The 13,863-nt window shown below is 39.2% G+C and overlaps 1 protein-coding gene across 6 annotated transcripts in view; it reads left to right on the forward strand.

The window, feature by feature from the left end:
• RAPGEF2 (Rap guanine nucleotide exchange factor 2) overlaps positions 1-13,863 on the forward strand; it is a 256,474-nt gene that overhangs the window by 111,798 nt on the left and 130,813 nt on the right. The window contains exons 1-2 of one of the 6 annotated variants that reach the window (XM_065905106.1): positions 8,315-8,419; positions 9,448-9,595. The exons of the other annotated variants lie outside the window; for them this stretch is intronic. Of the exons in view, the coding sequence (XP_065761178.1) occupies positions 9,585-9,595 (11 nt within the window). The 5' untranslated portion in view covers positions 8,315-8,419; positions 9,448-9,584. Of the gene's footprint in view, positions 1-8,314; positions 8,420-9,447; positions 9,596-13,863 lie in introns of those variants that run through there. 6 annotated transcript variants of the gene reach the window in all.

Genomic DNA, 13,863 nt, shown 5'->3' on the forward strand with positions numbered 1-13,863 from the left:
CCCAGGCCCCATCTTTCTTCCTGGCTCATAGCTTTCTTGTACTCAGCATCCATTCAGGGCACAGACTGGCTGCCGAGCTCCAGCCATTACATCTGCAGTGGGAGCCAGAAGCAGGGGAAAGATAGATGAGCAAAAAGTTAACCTCTGTCCTTGAAACAGAAGTTTCCTTTCACATCACATTGTCCAGATGGAGTCATATGGCAGCTTCTAGTCACCCAGGAACCTAAGATCTGTCTTATTCTGAGATGCATTGTGTCCCTGAAAATACTCATATACAGATATCCTTCTAAGGGACTTCCCTGGTGGCTCAGAGGGTAAAGAGTCTGTCTGCAGTGGGGAGACCCAGGTTTGATCCCTGGCATGGGAAGATCCCACGGAGAAGGGAATGGCAACCCACTCCGGTATTCTTGCCTGGAGAATCCCATGGACAGAGAAGTGAGAAATCCATGGGGTCACAAAGAGTCAGACACAGCTGAGCTACTTTCACTTTCACTTTTCATCCTTCTATGGAGAGAGATTAGAGCAGGAAGCCAGCAACCCCTTTTAGTTTCCCTCACTGTCTCTCTGTTACCTTTCTCTATCAGATCCTTCCGTTCCTCAGCCCTGTGCCTCCCTCCTCAGCCCTTCCATCATCTATAACTCCTAACTCCTAGTTGTGCTACTTGAGCGTGACTCAGGTTCAAGTATTCTCAGGACACACAGAAGGGAAACGTATATGTTAAAGAGTTTTAGGAAGCTGGGAAAGAATTCCAAATAAAGCAAATATATCTTGAAACAAATGTGAACTTGGTTTGACCAGAGTTAATGCTATTGAAGGCAGAGTTTAGTTGTGCTTGGTGTACATATATCCTGTGTTAAATTTGAAATAAGGTAGATGTCTAAATTAAAGGTAGAGTGAAATATGTTAAAAGCTACAATGGGATATACTAAAACATTCCCCCTTAGGGTATTGGCTGTACTCGCTGCCGTAGGACACAGCGTCTTCATCCTGGAAAGCTAGCATTGATTTAGCATTATTTCAACCCTATTCCAGTGTGATACCCAATGCACAGAGCAGTGTGATTCTCTGGAGAGGGAGCTCGTGGCTGGGTCAAGTTGGGAATTCGGTTGCTATAACTACAGCTGCACAGGTGAGCTGTGCATAAAAGTCAGGCTTCCATGGTCCTTGGAATACCAGCGTTGGTGGTGTCCTAACAGAGTAAGTAGTCTTCAAGGGAAGCGTTCTGACGTATATGTATGTAGAGTTGATGTTCTGTCGCCTCTGATGCGTCAAGTCTTCAGTCAGGGGGCTTGTCATCTAGGACCTTTGCATAAATAAGTATATGATGTCACCCTGAAAGTCTGTGTTGGCAGTGATGTTTGGATTTCTCTTGGAAAAGTAGATATTATACTTCATAAAGGTTTCAGAGTCTGATATGTGTCAATGAAATACAACAATGAAATGCAACATTGTTTTCTCCCTAAAATGTTGGAATTGTTTACTGCTATAAGGGCCCCTTGTGTGTGCACAGTTGTTGGGGAAGGGTTGCTTTGGAGGGGTGTGAGAATTACTGCTCCATCTGTATGAATTCATGGTGTCTTAAAATACAGAGCAACTCAATTTGGTTTTGTGTAAAGAAATACAGTTTCAGTGTTGGGAACCCTGAGAGAAAATGGTAAGAGCAAGGCTATCGCTAAGAGAGAAGTTGATAGATAAGCAAATTATACTTCATAAAATAGGAATGTCGTTATTAAAATTCAATTTCTAATTAATCACAGTCCAGGGACCCTCTGTTTTATTTTACTATGACTATAAAATTACTATGACTGTAAACTTGCATGTATGAAATATAGGTATCTATTATATTTATATATAATAGACAGCAAAGCTGTATATTTCAGTGTTAAAGAAAATGACTTTATGCTATACTATGTACCACATTTTATTTTTCAGATGTGCTAAAAATTGTTTAAAAGTACTTCAAGAATTAAGAAATAGTTAAAATAAATTTAAATATAACTTAGACATGTATATCACTGCCTTTTTATGTTAAAATTTAATTAAGTATAATGTGGGTTTAAAAACTATATGCTTAATGTTTATTACTGATTAGAATATTGAAATGTAAGTTTAAAAAAGATTTGTTTTCTTAGATATTTCTTTTGTCACACGTTTATGGCTTTATAGGTGTTGGATATTTTTGCAATTAAATATAAAATATAATTTCTGGTATTGAATGTTCATGTGTTATAGGTCCACACAAACATTAAATAACTGGATGTTCTTAGTTTACCCTTCATCTAAAATTTTTTGAGTGAGTCTGATATTTAAGGATAATTTTTACTTTGTAATGACTTACCTTACATTTTATAGCTATAAGCTGCTTAATGTGTCAGTTTTATTAAGAAAAGTTTGCTATTTCTTGGACATTTTCAGGTAATTTAAAAAACTCAGGTATTGGTCAAAATCTGTCCAACATTTTGCTATATTTTATTATTATATTTTTAGTTCAAAAGGGTGCATTTAGAAAACCACCATTAAGTATTCATACATAATTCAGTTTTACAAGTAGGAAAACTATTAATATTTTATTTCACCAGTCTAAATCATATACGGGATATGTGTGTGCATATGTGTGTCTGTATATATATATATAAGAAGTTTTTTACTGCTGTGGTTCTTTATATACTGTAAAATAATAATTATTATTCAGAATCTTGAGACCATTTCAGTTTACCACTTAGTCATCTGATCTTGGATTTAACTTATATAATTTTGGAAACACAGAATGAAGAGTTATCTGTGATTAGGGTTTTCTGGGTTTTTAAAACCTTATCCTATTTAAGTGAACTTTAAAAAAATTGAGGTAATATCAATACACATTAAGTAAAATTTTATATGTTAGTTTCATATATAGTTAATGTGTGTCTATTATACACATACATATAGTTAATGTTGTGTATGGAAGCATCATTGTAGCTAAAGCAGTGGTTTTATTATCTATGTCAGAGTATAGAGTAGTTGCAGGAAAACTGGGTTTGATCCCTGGGTCAGGAAGATCCCCTGGAGAAGGAAATGGCAACCCATTCTAGTATTCTCACCTGGAAAATCCCATGGACGAGGAGCCTGGTGGGCTACACCCCATGGGGTCGCAAAGAGTCTGAGACACTGAGAGACTGATGCACATAGTCCTTTAGATACATGGGGAAGAGCTACCTGATAGTGATCCAAGCCTAAGCAGTATGTTTTAACTTTTCTTAGAAAGTGCTTGTGAGACAAAAAGTAGAAAAGATCCTGGATTAGAGTCCTTGTATTTGGCAATAAGGGACTTCCCAGGTGGCTCGGTGGTAAAGAATCTGCCTGCCAATGCAGGAGATGTAGGTTTGATCCCTGGTTTAGGAAGATCCCCTGGAGGAGAAAATGGCAACCCACTCCAGTATTCTTCCCTGGGAAATACCATGGACAGAGAAGCCTGGTGGGCTACAGTCCATGGGGCCGCAGAGTCAGACACGGCTGAGTATGCATTTGGCGATAAAGATGGTTAGGAGGTAATATGAACGGTAACTGACCAAGCTGGGCCAGTTATTAGATTCACTTGGCTTAGGATGGGTGCTACACTAAGGCCCTGACCCTGGAGACTTTCAGTCACCACAATCTGGGCTGGACCTTACCCTCTCTTTTCAAAGCTCAAAAGCAGGTGGTCAATCAGATCTTAACTGAGCAATTGGGCTAATGACTGTGGAATCAGTAAACACTGCAGTTCTTTATGATCAGTGAACGAAGAGATCCTGGAAGATGCTGTAAAGCTAGGACCAGAGACAGGAACCCTATCTCTATGGACCTGACTAGTGTTTTCATAGAAATAGAATTTGATAGGAGGTGCATGTGAGAGTAGTTTAGGAAGACTAATGATGTAATTTAGTGACTTGAATTACAGAGAAGGGAGAGGATGGAATAAAAGATGCTTTGACTTGCTTGTCGGGTAGTGTGATGCCTTTGATAGCTAAAACATAATTTAGAGAGGTTGAGGTGGGTAGTTTAGATCATGGCTTCTGGTTCCATTACTTCATGGCAAATAGATGGGAAAACAGTGGAAACAGCGAGAGGCTTTATTTTTGGGGGCTCCAAAATCATTGCAGATGGTGACTGCAGCCATGAAATTAAAAGACGCTTGCTCCTTGGAAAAAGAGTTATGACCAACCTAGACAGCATATTAAAAAGCAGAGACCTTACTTTGCCAACAAAGGTCTGTCTAGTCAAAGCTATGGTTTTTCCAGTAGTCATGTATGGATGTGAGAGTTGGACTATAAAGAAAGTTGAGCGCCAAAGAATTGATGCTTTTGAACTGTGGTGTTGGAGAAGACTCTTGAGAGTCCCTTGGACTGCAAGGAGATCCAACCAGTTCATCCTAAAGGAAATCAGTCCTGAATATTCATTGGAAGAACTGATGCTAGAGCTGCAGCTCCAATACTTTGGCCACCTGATGCAAAGAACTGACTCATTTGAAAGACCCTGATGCTGGGAAAGATTTGAAGGCAGGAGGAGAAGGGGACAACAGAGGATGAGATGGTTGGATGGCATCACTGACTCAGTGGACATTGAGTTTGAGTAAACTTTGGGAATTGATGATGGACAGGGAGGCCTGGCATGCTGCAGTCCATGGGGGTCGCAAAAAGTCGGACACAACTAAGCAACTGAACTGAATTGAACTGAACTGAGGCGGGTAGATATCATAGGTGAAATGAATATGGTGGAGGGGCAGGTAAATAAAGAGAATACAGAGGCAAAAAAGAGACGCTTATCAGGTGGAAAGGCTGTAGGGACAGGCTTTGAAAACTAAACTTTGCTTTACTGTTCTTTCCGATGTAAAATTATCTCATGTACTTTTGTAAGCAAGCATTGCAGTATATTGCCAATTCTTACATAAATGGGATGCCAGATTTCATAAATCCTATTGAATTTTATGAGCAAGATATTATTCATATTTTGCAAAATACAGTTTGAAAATGATGATTTGGGTTGCTTCCACTTTTTGGCTTCTGTCAACATTCATGAACATCTGTTTGTGTGGACATGTTTTCATGACTTCTTGAATAAATACCTGAGAGTGGAATGGATGGGTTATGTTATGTTTAACTTTATAAGAAGCTGTCACACTATTTTCCATACTGGCTGTAACATTTTAGCCCTCCCACAAGCAGTTTGAGAGTTCTGGTTACTATATTTCTTCTGCAACACTTGGTATTATCTGTCTTTCCAATTTTAGCCACTTCAGCATATATGTGATGGTAATTACACTATGGTTTTATTAAGTGTTTCTCTGAAGACTGGTGTTGAGTATTTTCAGTGTGTTAATTGGCCATTCATGCATCTTCTTTGAAGTGTTAGTTCACCCATTTCAAACCATAGTTTTTAATTGGGATTTTGCACACTAAAAAAATTGAATTGACTATCTTACTTTGTAGTATGTTCTTTATATATTCTGGATACAATTCCTTTGGATGTATTTTGCAAAAATTTTCTTCCAGTCCATGGCTTGGCTTTTTCTTAACTATATATTTTAGAAGCAAAACCTTTTTCACCTTCATGAGGTTCATTTTTATCAGCATTTTCTTTTTTAGTTTCTACTTTTGGTGTCCTATTTAAGAAATCTTTTCTTAACTTGATGTCATAAAGGTTTTCTCATTTTTTTTTTTTTTGTAGAAATTTAAAAGTTTCAGCTGTTCTATTTAGGCCTGAGATCCATTTTGATTTAATTCTTATGTATGATGTAAGATAAGGGTTGAAGTTTTGTTTATGTTTTTTGATACTGATATTTGCCTGTTCCATAGCCATTTATTGATAAGAATATTTTTTATCCATTCAGTTACCTGAGCATGTTTATTAAAAATCAGTAGACTCTATTTGGGCTTCTCTCATAGCTCAGTTGGTAAAGAATCTGCCTGCAATGCAGGAGACCCTGGTTTGATTCCTGGGTCAGGAAGATCCACTGCAGAAGGGATAGGCTACCCACTCCAGTATTCTTGGGCTTTACTTGTGGCTCAGCTGGTAAAGAATCCGCATGCAATGCTGGGGACCTGGATTCGATCCCTGGGTTGGGAAGGGAAAGGCTACCTGGAGAAGGGAAAGGCTGCCTACTCCAGTATTCTGGCCTGGAGAATTCCATGGACTATAGTTCATGGGGTCTCAAAGAGTCGGACACAACTGAGGGACTCTTCACACTTCACTTAGACTGTATTTGTTTCAGGTCTATTTCTGAACTCTCTTTTGTTCTGTTGATCTACATATCAGTTCTTATACCAATACCCTGTGGTGGTATAGCAAAAACCATGTAGTGTAAATCCCTCACCTTTTTCTGCATTAAAAATTTTTAACTCTTCTATGTCTTTTCTTTTCCATATAAATTCTAAAATCAGCTTGTCAGTGTTAGGGTTTGATTGGATTTGTGTTGGATCTGTGGATCAGTTTGGGAGGGTTTGCTATCTTAATATTGAGCCTTCCTAACCATGAACATGGTATAACTCAGAACTGATCTAGGTCTTTTACTATTTTTCTTTGTAGGGTTAAGTATCCTTTTGTGTTTTCAGTGCACAGGTCATTCATAGCCTTCATTAAATATATTCCGAAGTATTTTATTTTTTGATGATACGTGGTAAGTTTTTAACTACTTCATTCTATAAGAGCAGATTTGAAATATGTTAAACAGTATTGCCAGGGTTACTGTTGGTAGAATTAGAAGGAACAATTATTTATAAAACAAGGAAAAACAGGATAAGTATGGTTTGTGAGAAATGTTCACATTTCATTCATATGAATTTTAAAAATTGACATTTTGTTACTTGATATCTTTGTGAGAAACTACTCATATGTGTCAATATATATGCTTTTCCTTTCTTGGAAAAGTATTCTTTTAACTTCCAAGAATTTCATGAATGCAGTACTATTCAAGTGACCTGAATTGTTGTTGAGGTCCTATCTTTCAAAGACGTGTGCTATTTCAGCATATTTTATGATATGTGCCAGATTTGGGGGAGGCTGAGGTTGGGTTTTGTTGCCATTTATATGAGCCCTAAAAGAATATCATATGTTTTGTTGCAATTACTTGAGATGTTTGATTCTTGAGATCAATTCAGGTTCTTAGTGGTTAGGATCAATCCGAACCATTCATTTGAATTCATCTACCATTTTTCTCATTAGCAAGTTACAGAGGTCTGTTAAGCTATTTCTTTTAAAATTTTTTATATAATAGGCCACGCATTGTGGCATGTGGGGTTCTAGTTCCTGACTATGGATTTAACCTGTGCCTCCTGCAGTGAAAGCACAGAGTTTTAACCCTTGGACTGCCAAGGAAGTCCTCAGTTTTTTCTTAACTTAATTATTTATTTTACTGAATTTTATTTGACTGAAATTTTGTAATGAATTTTATAAAAGTCAAGTCATTGTAAAATAAGACTTCAGAGCTGAGAGCTTCCTTGCCTCTTCAACTTCTCCACGGCGAGCTTTGCGCAGTGAAACAGGGAGTACACTGGAGCAAAGGCATTTTGGATACGGCGTGCATCCAGAAGCTGAAGGGAGAGCTGTATGGGCCATAACTTCTATACAAACTGATCAGCTGCCATCTGCACGCAAAGCCCTGTGATCAGCAGAGACCCGTTCGTGCCACTGGTAGCATTGCATGGACTGGTGGCAGCACATCAGTTTAGCTGAGCTGTCCTCCAGCAGCTGGTCACGAGGACACAGGCCCCACCAAAGTGTAGTCATCATCACTCTTCAGTCCTTTGCTGGGTAGCTCGTGGCAGGAGACAAAAGCTGCTTGCTCTCTTCAGCCCCACACAGCGAGGTAAGAGCCACCTTTTTTCTCTAGGAGGGAAAAAGAAGGGCAACAGCAGCCTCTTTCAACTTTTCCCGTGTTGTTTGGGTGTAGATTTATGCTCATCTTTTCCAGGATAACTGTTCCAGCCAGGTGTACAATTCCGCATCCCTTTGGTGGTTGAGAGTAGTGTGTGTAGTCCAGGTTGGGTAAATGTCAGTAACAAAAGCGCCCTGCTCGGCACATCTAAGCGTTTGACCTTGAAGACTCGGAGAACAGACACTGCAGATTTCCCTACTTGCCCTTGACTTACAAGAGTGGATAATGCATTAATAGAAATTGATAAGGAGTGACTGCCAGGCAGCTGCTGTGGTCATGAGGCTGGTATGCGGAAACAGTGCCCGCTCGCACAGCGTGCGTAACTCTGAACCGCAGCCAGGAGTGGTGGGCGGGTCACTGAAGCAGGAAATGGGCCGCCGAGAGGAATGCCGGCTCCCCACACAGGCTGCAGCCCGGGGCACCCAGGGAGAGAAAACACAGGGGCGATGGGGCGAGCTGGTGGCCGCAGAGGCCCGGCTCCCCTAGGAGGAGGCAGCGCTGGTGCTTCAGCGATACTGAAGACAGTGCAGGTTAGATTTTGTTTTAAGGGATCAAGATGTTCCTAGCGTAAGTAGCAGATGTCTAGTTCTTCTATAGTTAAATAGACCACGGGCTACAGAGCGGGGGAAAACATAAAACATAGCTCTGAGGCCTTCCCCTAACAGTCTTTTTTTATTGTGCTCTATTTTTATAAGCGAAGGTTAAATGTGGAGATTCACTCTGCAGAGGAGCAAACCTCTGTTCATCTGTGCAGGGTGATGATTATTAGAATACTTCTAAATGAGCCTCCAAAGAAACTGCCTGTTTCATTTTCCCAAACAGTTACTTCTGAAATAGCCTATTCCAGGCCACACACTTTAAGAACCACTTGTAATTTAGACACACAGAACTTCAGTATGTACTTGGTGTGTGTATGTTTTTGGTATAAATAGCTGTTACTTGGGTTTTTTTTTTGTTTTTTGTTTTTTGGCTTGTTTGTTAAGCTAATGAGTGAGGACAAAATATTTTTTAAAAGATTAAGTGATGCCTTTCAAACCATTTTGCTCTTCTGTTAAAATGTATTCCTGTAGAGTCTACTGATTTTTGAGAATGGAATTGATTGCAGTTACTTGTTAGATTTTTCTTTTTCTTAAATGTTTATTGCTGTTCTGCTATCTAAAGACAGTTTCATGTGAGTATTTTTGATAAGTCCTACATAGATATTATTGGTTTCGGTTTAGGAGCATCAGGCCAGTCATTTACTTAGATTTTTAAGGAGGAAAGTACATTTTAGCAACTGTCTTCATTTTTTAGAAATGAAGATGTGAAGAGTCGGTATCAGAGAATCACTTTCTCAAACATTCTGTAAATTGGGACTGCCCACCAGTGTAGGCGCAGTTTGATGGCTGTGTGGATGTAGCCTGACTTGAAAAAGTTTACATTCCAGTACTGAGGAGTTGCATTCCCCTGGGCAGTTCTGACGCACAGCAGGAATGCGGGGGCCCTTGTATGCAAAGGGCAAGTTTAGGGACACTGACAGAAGAGGCTTCTGTGCTCAGCCACTCACTGCCTTTCGCAGACACACACACAGTGGTAGAAGCGCTCGGGACTCAACTTGGCTGGGAAAATGTGGTCCCAGAAGTGCAGGGCAAGGTGGCCTGACCTCAGGAAGAGCCTGCGGAACCCTGTCCGGTGAATCACGGCTTGTGGGTATCTATGACAACCAGGTAAGATTTGATACCTGCAGACAACTGCTGCTTTCTTGTCGTGAGCCTTGGACTTGAAAGTTTATCATACTATTAACATTTTTTTTTTTTCTATTTTACATTATCTGGGAGACTAATTACATTTAGTAAATTTTTGGTCTGCATATATTTTAATTTTTAGTTTGTTCTGTAAGGGAAAAAAAGCTTAATGGGAATGAAAATCTGTATTGTTAAACTGTTTTTGGAACAACCATTCCTCAATTCGTTTTACTGAGGACTGTGAGCATTTAGGTAGCTTGTATTTGTTATGTTGCAGGTAGTCTTTTCATTAATCATTTTCTGTGAGCTTATCTTAAAAAAAAATATCACAGAGAACCAATAGGTTGACCTAAAGTGAGTCTGCATCACTTTTAGTTGTCACCTTTGATGGTTTAGTCTAAGATTATCAGGATGTTATGAAATTACATTGAGATTAATAGTTGAAAGCCAGGCTATATGCTGCCCTTTGACAGAACAATTTAGAAGGATTTAGAGACTATAGTAATTAAATGTTCACACTGTGTAGAATCAGAGGCCTAATGGTATTCTTAAAACACAAATGCCCCATTTCTCTGTTTCTCCTTATCTCTTTCTAACTTTCTGGACTTTTGTGAAAGGCTGGCATCAAGTGTAGAAAGAGCTAACAGGTTTTTAACTATTCAGACCAAGTCTTATTTATAACTGTTACCTACATCTTTTTTTGAAAGACAGTTATATAAATATTTGTGTCTCATACACAAATACATGTGTACGTAGAAAGGCTGAAGTTGCCAGAAGACAGTTTTTTAAAGAATTTAAATTCAGGGTTTAAAAAAAGCTATGTCACTTTAAAAATTAAGGAGCTTAAATTTTAAAAATATCTTTGTTTATCTTGAAACGTCATATTATGAGTGCCATTTCAAAGAAGCAGATGTGCTAGTAGTTGAATTTCTGGCAGCAGCTGCCTGAGGAGGCTTGGTTTTTATAGATTTGACTTTCAAACCTTTGACTCTCCGAGGGTAACTCTCAAACTCTTGATGGTCATTTGTAATTTTGCTGAACTCAAATTGCTTTCTGAATTGCAAAAGCTGATTTGTCTTTTTCACTCAACTAGCCAGTGAGTGAGCCAGCCTCTGAGAATCCACCTTTTCACAGAGCTCTGTTCCCCGCTTATTGCATTTATGCTTTATAGGTAAATGTGATGCCCTGTAGCAGTGTTCCTGAGGATGTCTGGGAATTATTACTCATACATGTCAAACTTAGCAAGGGCCAGAGATTTTGTATTATTGAGTGTGTAAAAGGGCTGTTGAAAGTGAGAGAAAGGGTGAGGTCAGTATAGGATCACAGAACCATGCCATGAAGCCTGATGGTGATGTGGGGCATCTCTTTTAACCTACTCTGAGGTAGCTTGGCTTTTGTTTATGGGATGAAAATGGAACATTTCTCATGAGCAGGGTAGGATGGTGGGTCATACATATTGAAACTCCTCAGGGGCCTTTTTCTAAATCGAAATGTTTAAGGGCCTGTGATGTAGCACATTGGATTCTGGCATACCTTCATGTGTGAAGCTGAAGGGGAAAAAAGACCAGGAGACCCTGTACTATATGATTTTCTAAGTTTTTTTCTCAACTCTGACATTCAAGAAATCCATTTTGTTTTTGAGATGCATTGTAGTCAGCAAATATGCCATTCTTTTTATTAAACTCATAGTTTGCTGTTCTGCCTGTTATCACCAACCGTTTGTGTACTCATCTCCCATAGAATATAAACTAAGAATGGGGGTGACATTTAGTGAGTTTCTTGTAAGGTCTGTGTTGATTGCATAGTTTATGAGTTTGAGCAAACTCTGGAAGATAGTGAAAGACAGGAAAGCCTGGCTTGCTGCAGTCTATGGGACTGCCAAGAGTCTAACATGACTTACCAACTGAACAATATTGATTATGTAGTTTGTGTCCGGTAAGTTTTTGGAACACAAATAGGAAGCAGAATTGTACATGAGTGAGCATCTTTCTCTTTTTCCCACTTTCTCCATTTATTTATGAAGATTAGGCTGGCATGGGGAGACCCTCTAATTTACGACCAGGAATAAAAATGGAATAATGCTGGGTGAGAAGAAAATGTTGGTATAATGGGCTCTTCAGAACTGACTTCGGGTTACCAGGGATGAAGGATGGAAGATAAATTGGGAATTTTGGGGTGAATATATACACACTATTACATGTAAAATTGGACTTCTCAGGTGGTGCGGGTGGTAAAGAATCTGCCTGCAATGCAGGAGACACAGAGACAAGAGTTTGATCCCTGAGCTGGAAAGATCCCCCGGAGGAGGAAGTGGCAACCACTCCAGTACTCTTGCCTGGAAAATTCCATGGACAGAGGAACCTGGTGAGCTACAGTCCCTGGGGTCACAAAGAGACACGCCTGAGTGACTGAGCACATATATTAAATGGGTGAAAACAAGAACCTACTGTATATCACAGGGAACTCTGCTCAGTATTTTGTAATAACCTAAATGGGAAAAGAATTTGAGAGAGAGTAGATAAATGCGTACGTATAACTGAGACGTCGGGCTGCACACCTGAAACTAACACAATATTGTTGATCAACTACACTCCAGTATAAAATGAAAACTATAAGCAAGGAAGCTATAAGCAAGGGGAAACGATAGCCTTCAGAATGGGAGAAAATGATAACAAACGAAGCAACTGACAAAGAATTAATCTCAAAAATATACCAGCAACACCTGCAGCTTAATTCCAGAAAAATAAACGACCCAATCAAAAAATGGGCCAAAGAACTAAACAGACATTTCTCCAAAGAAGACATACAGATGGCTAACAAACACATGAAAAGATGCTCAACATCACTCATTATCAGAGAAATGCAAATCAAAACCACAGTGAGCCATTTCATACCAGTCAGAATGGCTGCTATCCAAAAGTCTACAAACAGTAAATGCTGGAGAGGGTGTGGAGAAAAGGGAACCCTCTTACACTGTTGGTGGGAATGCAAACTAGTACAGCCACTATGGAGAACAATGTGGAGATTCCTTAAAAAACTGGAAATAGAACTGCCATATGACCCAGCAATCCCACTCCTGGGCATATACACCGAGGATACCAGATCTGAAAGAGACACGTGCACCCCAATGTTCATCACAGCACTGTTTATAATAGCCAGGACATGGAAGAGCAACCTAGATGCCCATCAGCAGACGAATGGATAAGGAAGCTGTGGTACATATACACCGTGGAATATTACTCAGCCATTAAAAAGAGTTCATTTGAATCAGTTCTAATGAGATGGATGGAACTGGAGCCCATTATACAGAGTGAAGTAAGCCAGAAAGAAAAACACCAATACAGTATACTAACGCATATATATGGAATTTAGAAAGATGGTAACGATAACCCTGTATGCAGGACAGGAAAAGAGACACAGATGTATAGAACAGTCTTTGGACTCTGTGGGAGAAGGCGAGGGTAGGATGATTTGGGAGAATGGCACTGAAACGTGTATTTTATCATATGTGAAATGGATCACCAGTCTAGGTTCAACGCGTGAGACAGGGTGCTCAGGGCTGGTGCACTGGGATGACCCAGAGGGATGGGATGGGGAGGGAGGTGGGAGGGGGGAAAGATTTGAAATAAAATAAAAAATTGAAAAAATGATTTCAAATATTTTATTAACCTTTGTTTACCACGTCTTCATCTCTTCCTAGTTCTTTCACCCACACCGGTATCACTTCCTTGCCGACTTAGTATAGAAAAGAGATTGATTCCAGGTTAATCAGTGGTGTAGTTCAGCCATCAAACTTAACTTCCTTTGTCCCTGACATGGATTCTTTTTTGGGCAAAGTGGAGTCACTACTTGTTTTTTATTGAAGTCCTGAATTTTGCCAAAAAACTCAAAACCGCTAAAACAAATAAAAGACTTGATAAGTTTCTCTGATAATACATTTTTTAAGATGTGGATATGCTCATGTGTATCACATAAAATATGTCATTTTAATCGTTTAAATAGTGTTACTTACAATCACACTATTGTGCAATTAATTACCACTACTTGTCTCCAAAACTTATGTTCCATAGCTCCAAACAGAAACTTTGTAACTGTTAGGCATTCCCCTAATGCCTGGAAACCTCAAGTTTACTTTCTGTCTTTATGAATTTGCCTATTCTAGATATCTCATGTACTTGGAATCTTATATAATATTTGTCATTTTGTGACTGGCTGTGGCACTTAGCATAATGCTTTCAAGGCTTATTCAT

The sequence above is a fragment of the Muntiacus reevesi genome, chromosome 13 (assembly GCF_963930625.1).
Source record: "Muntiacus reevesi chromosome 13, mMunRee1.1, whole genome shotgun sequence".
NCBI classification, from domain to species: domain Eukaryota; kingdom Metazoa; phylum Chordata; class Mammalia; order Artiodactyla; family Cervidae; genus Muntiacus; species Muntiacus reevesi.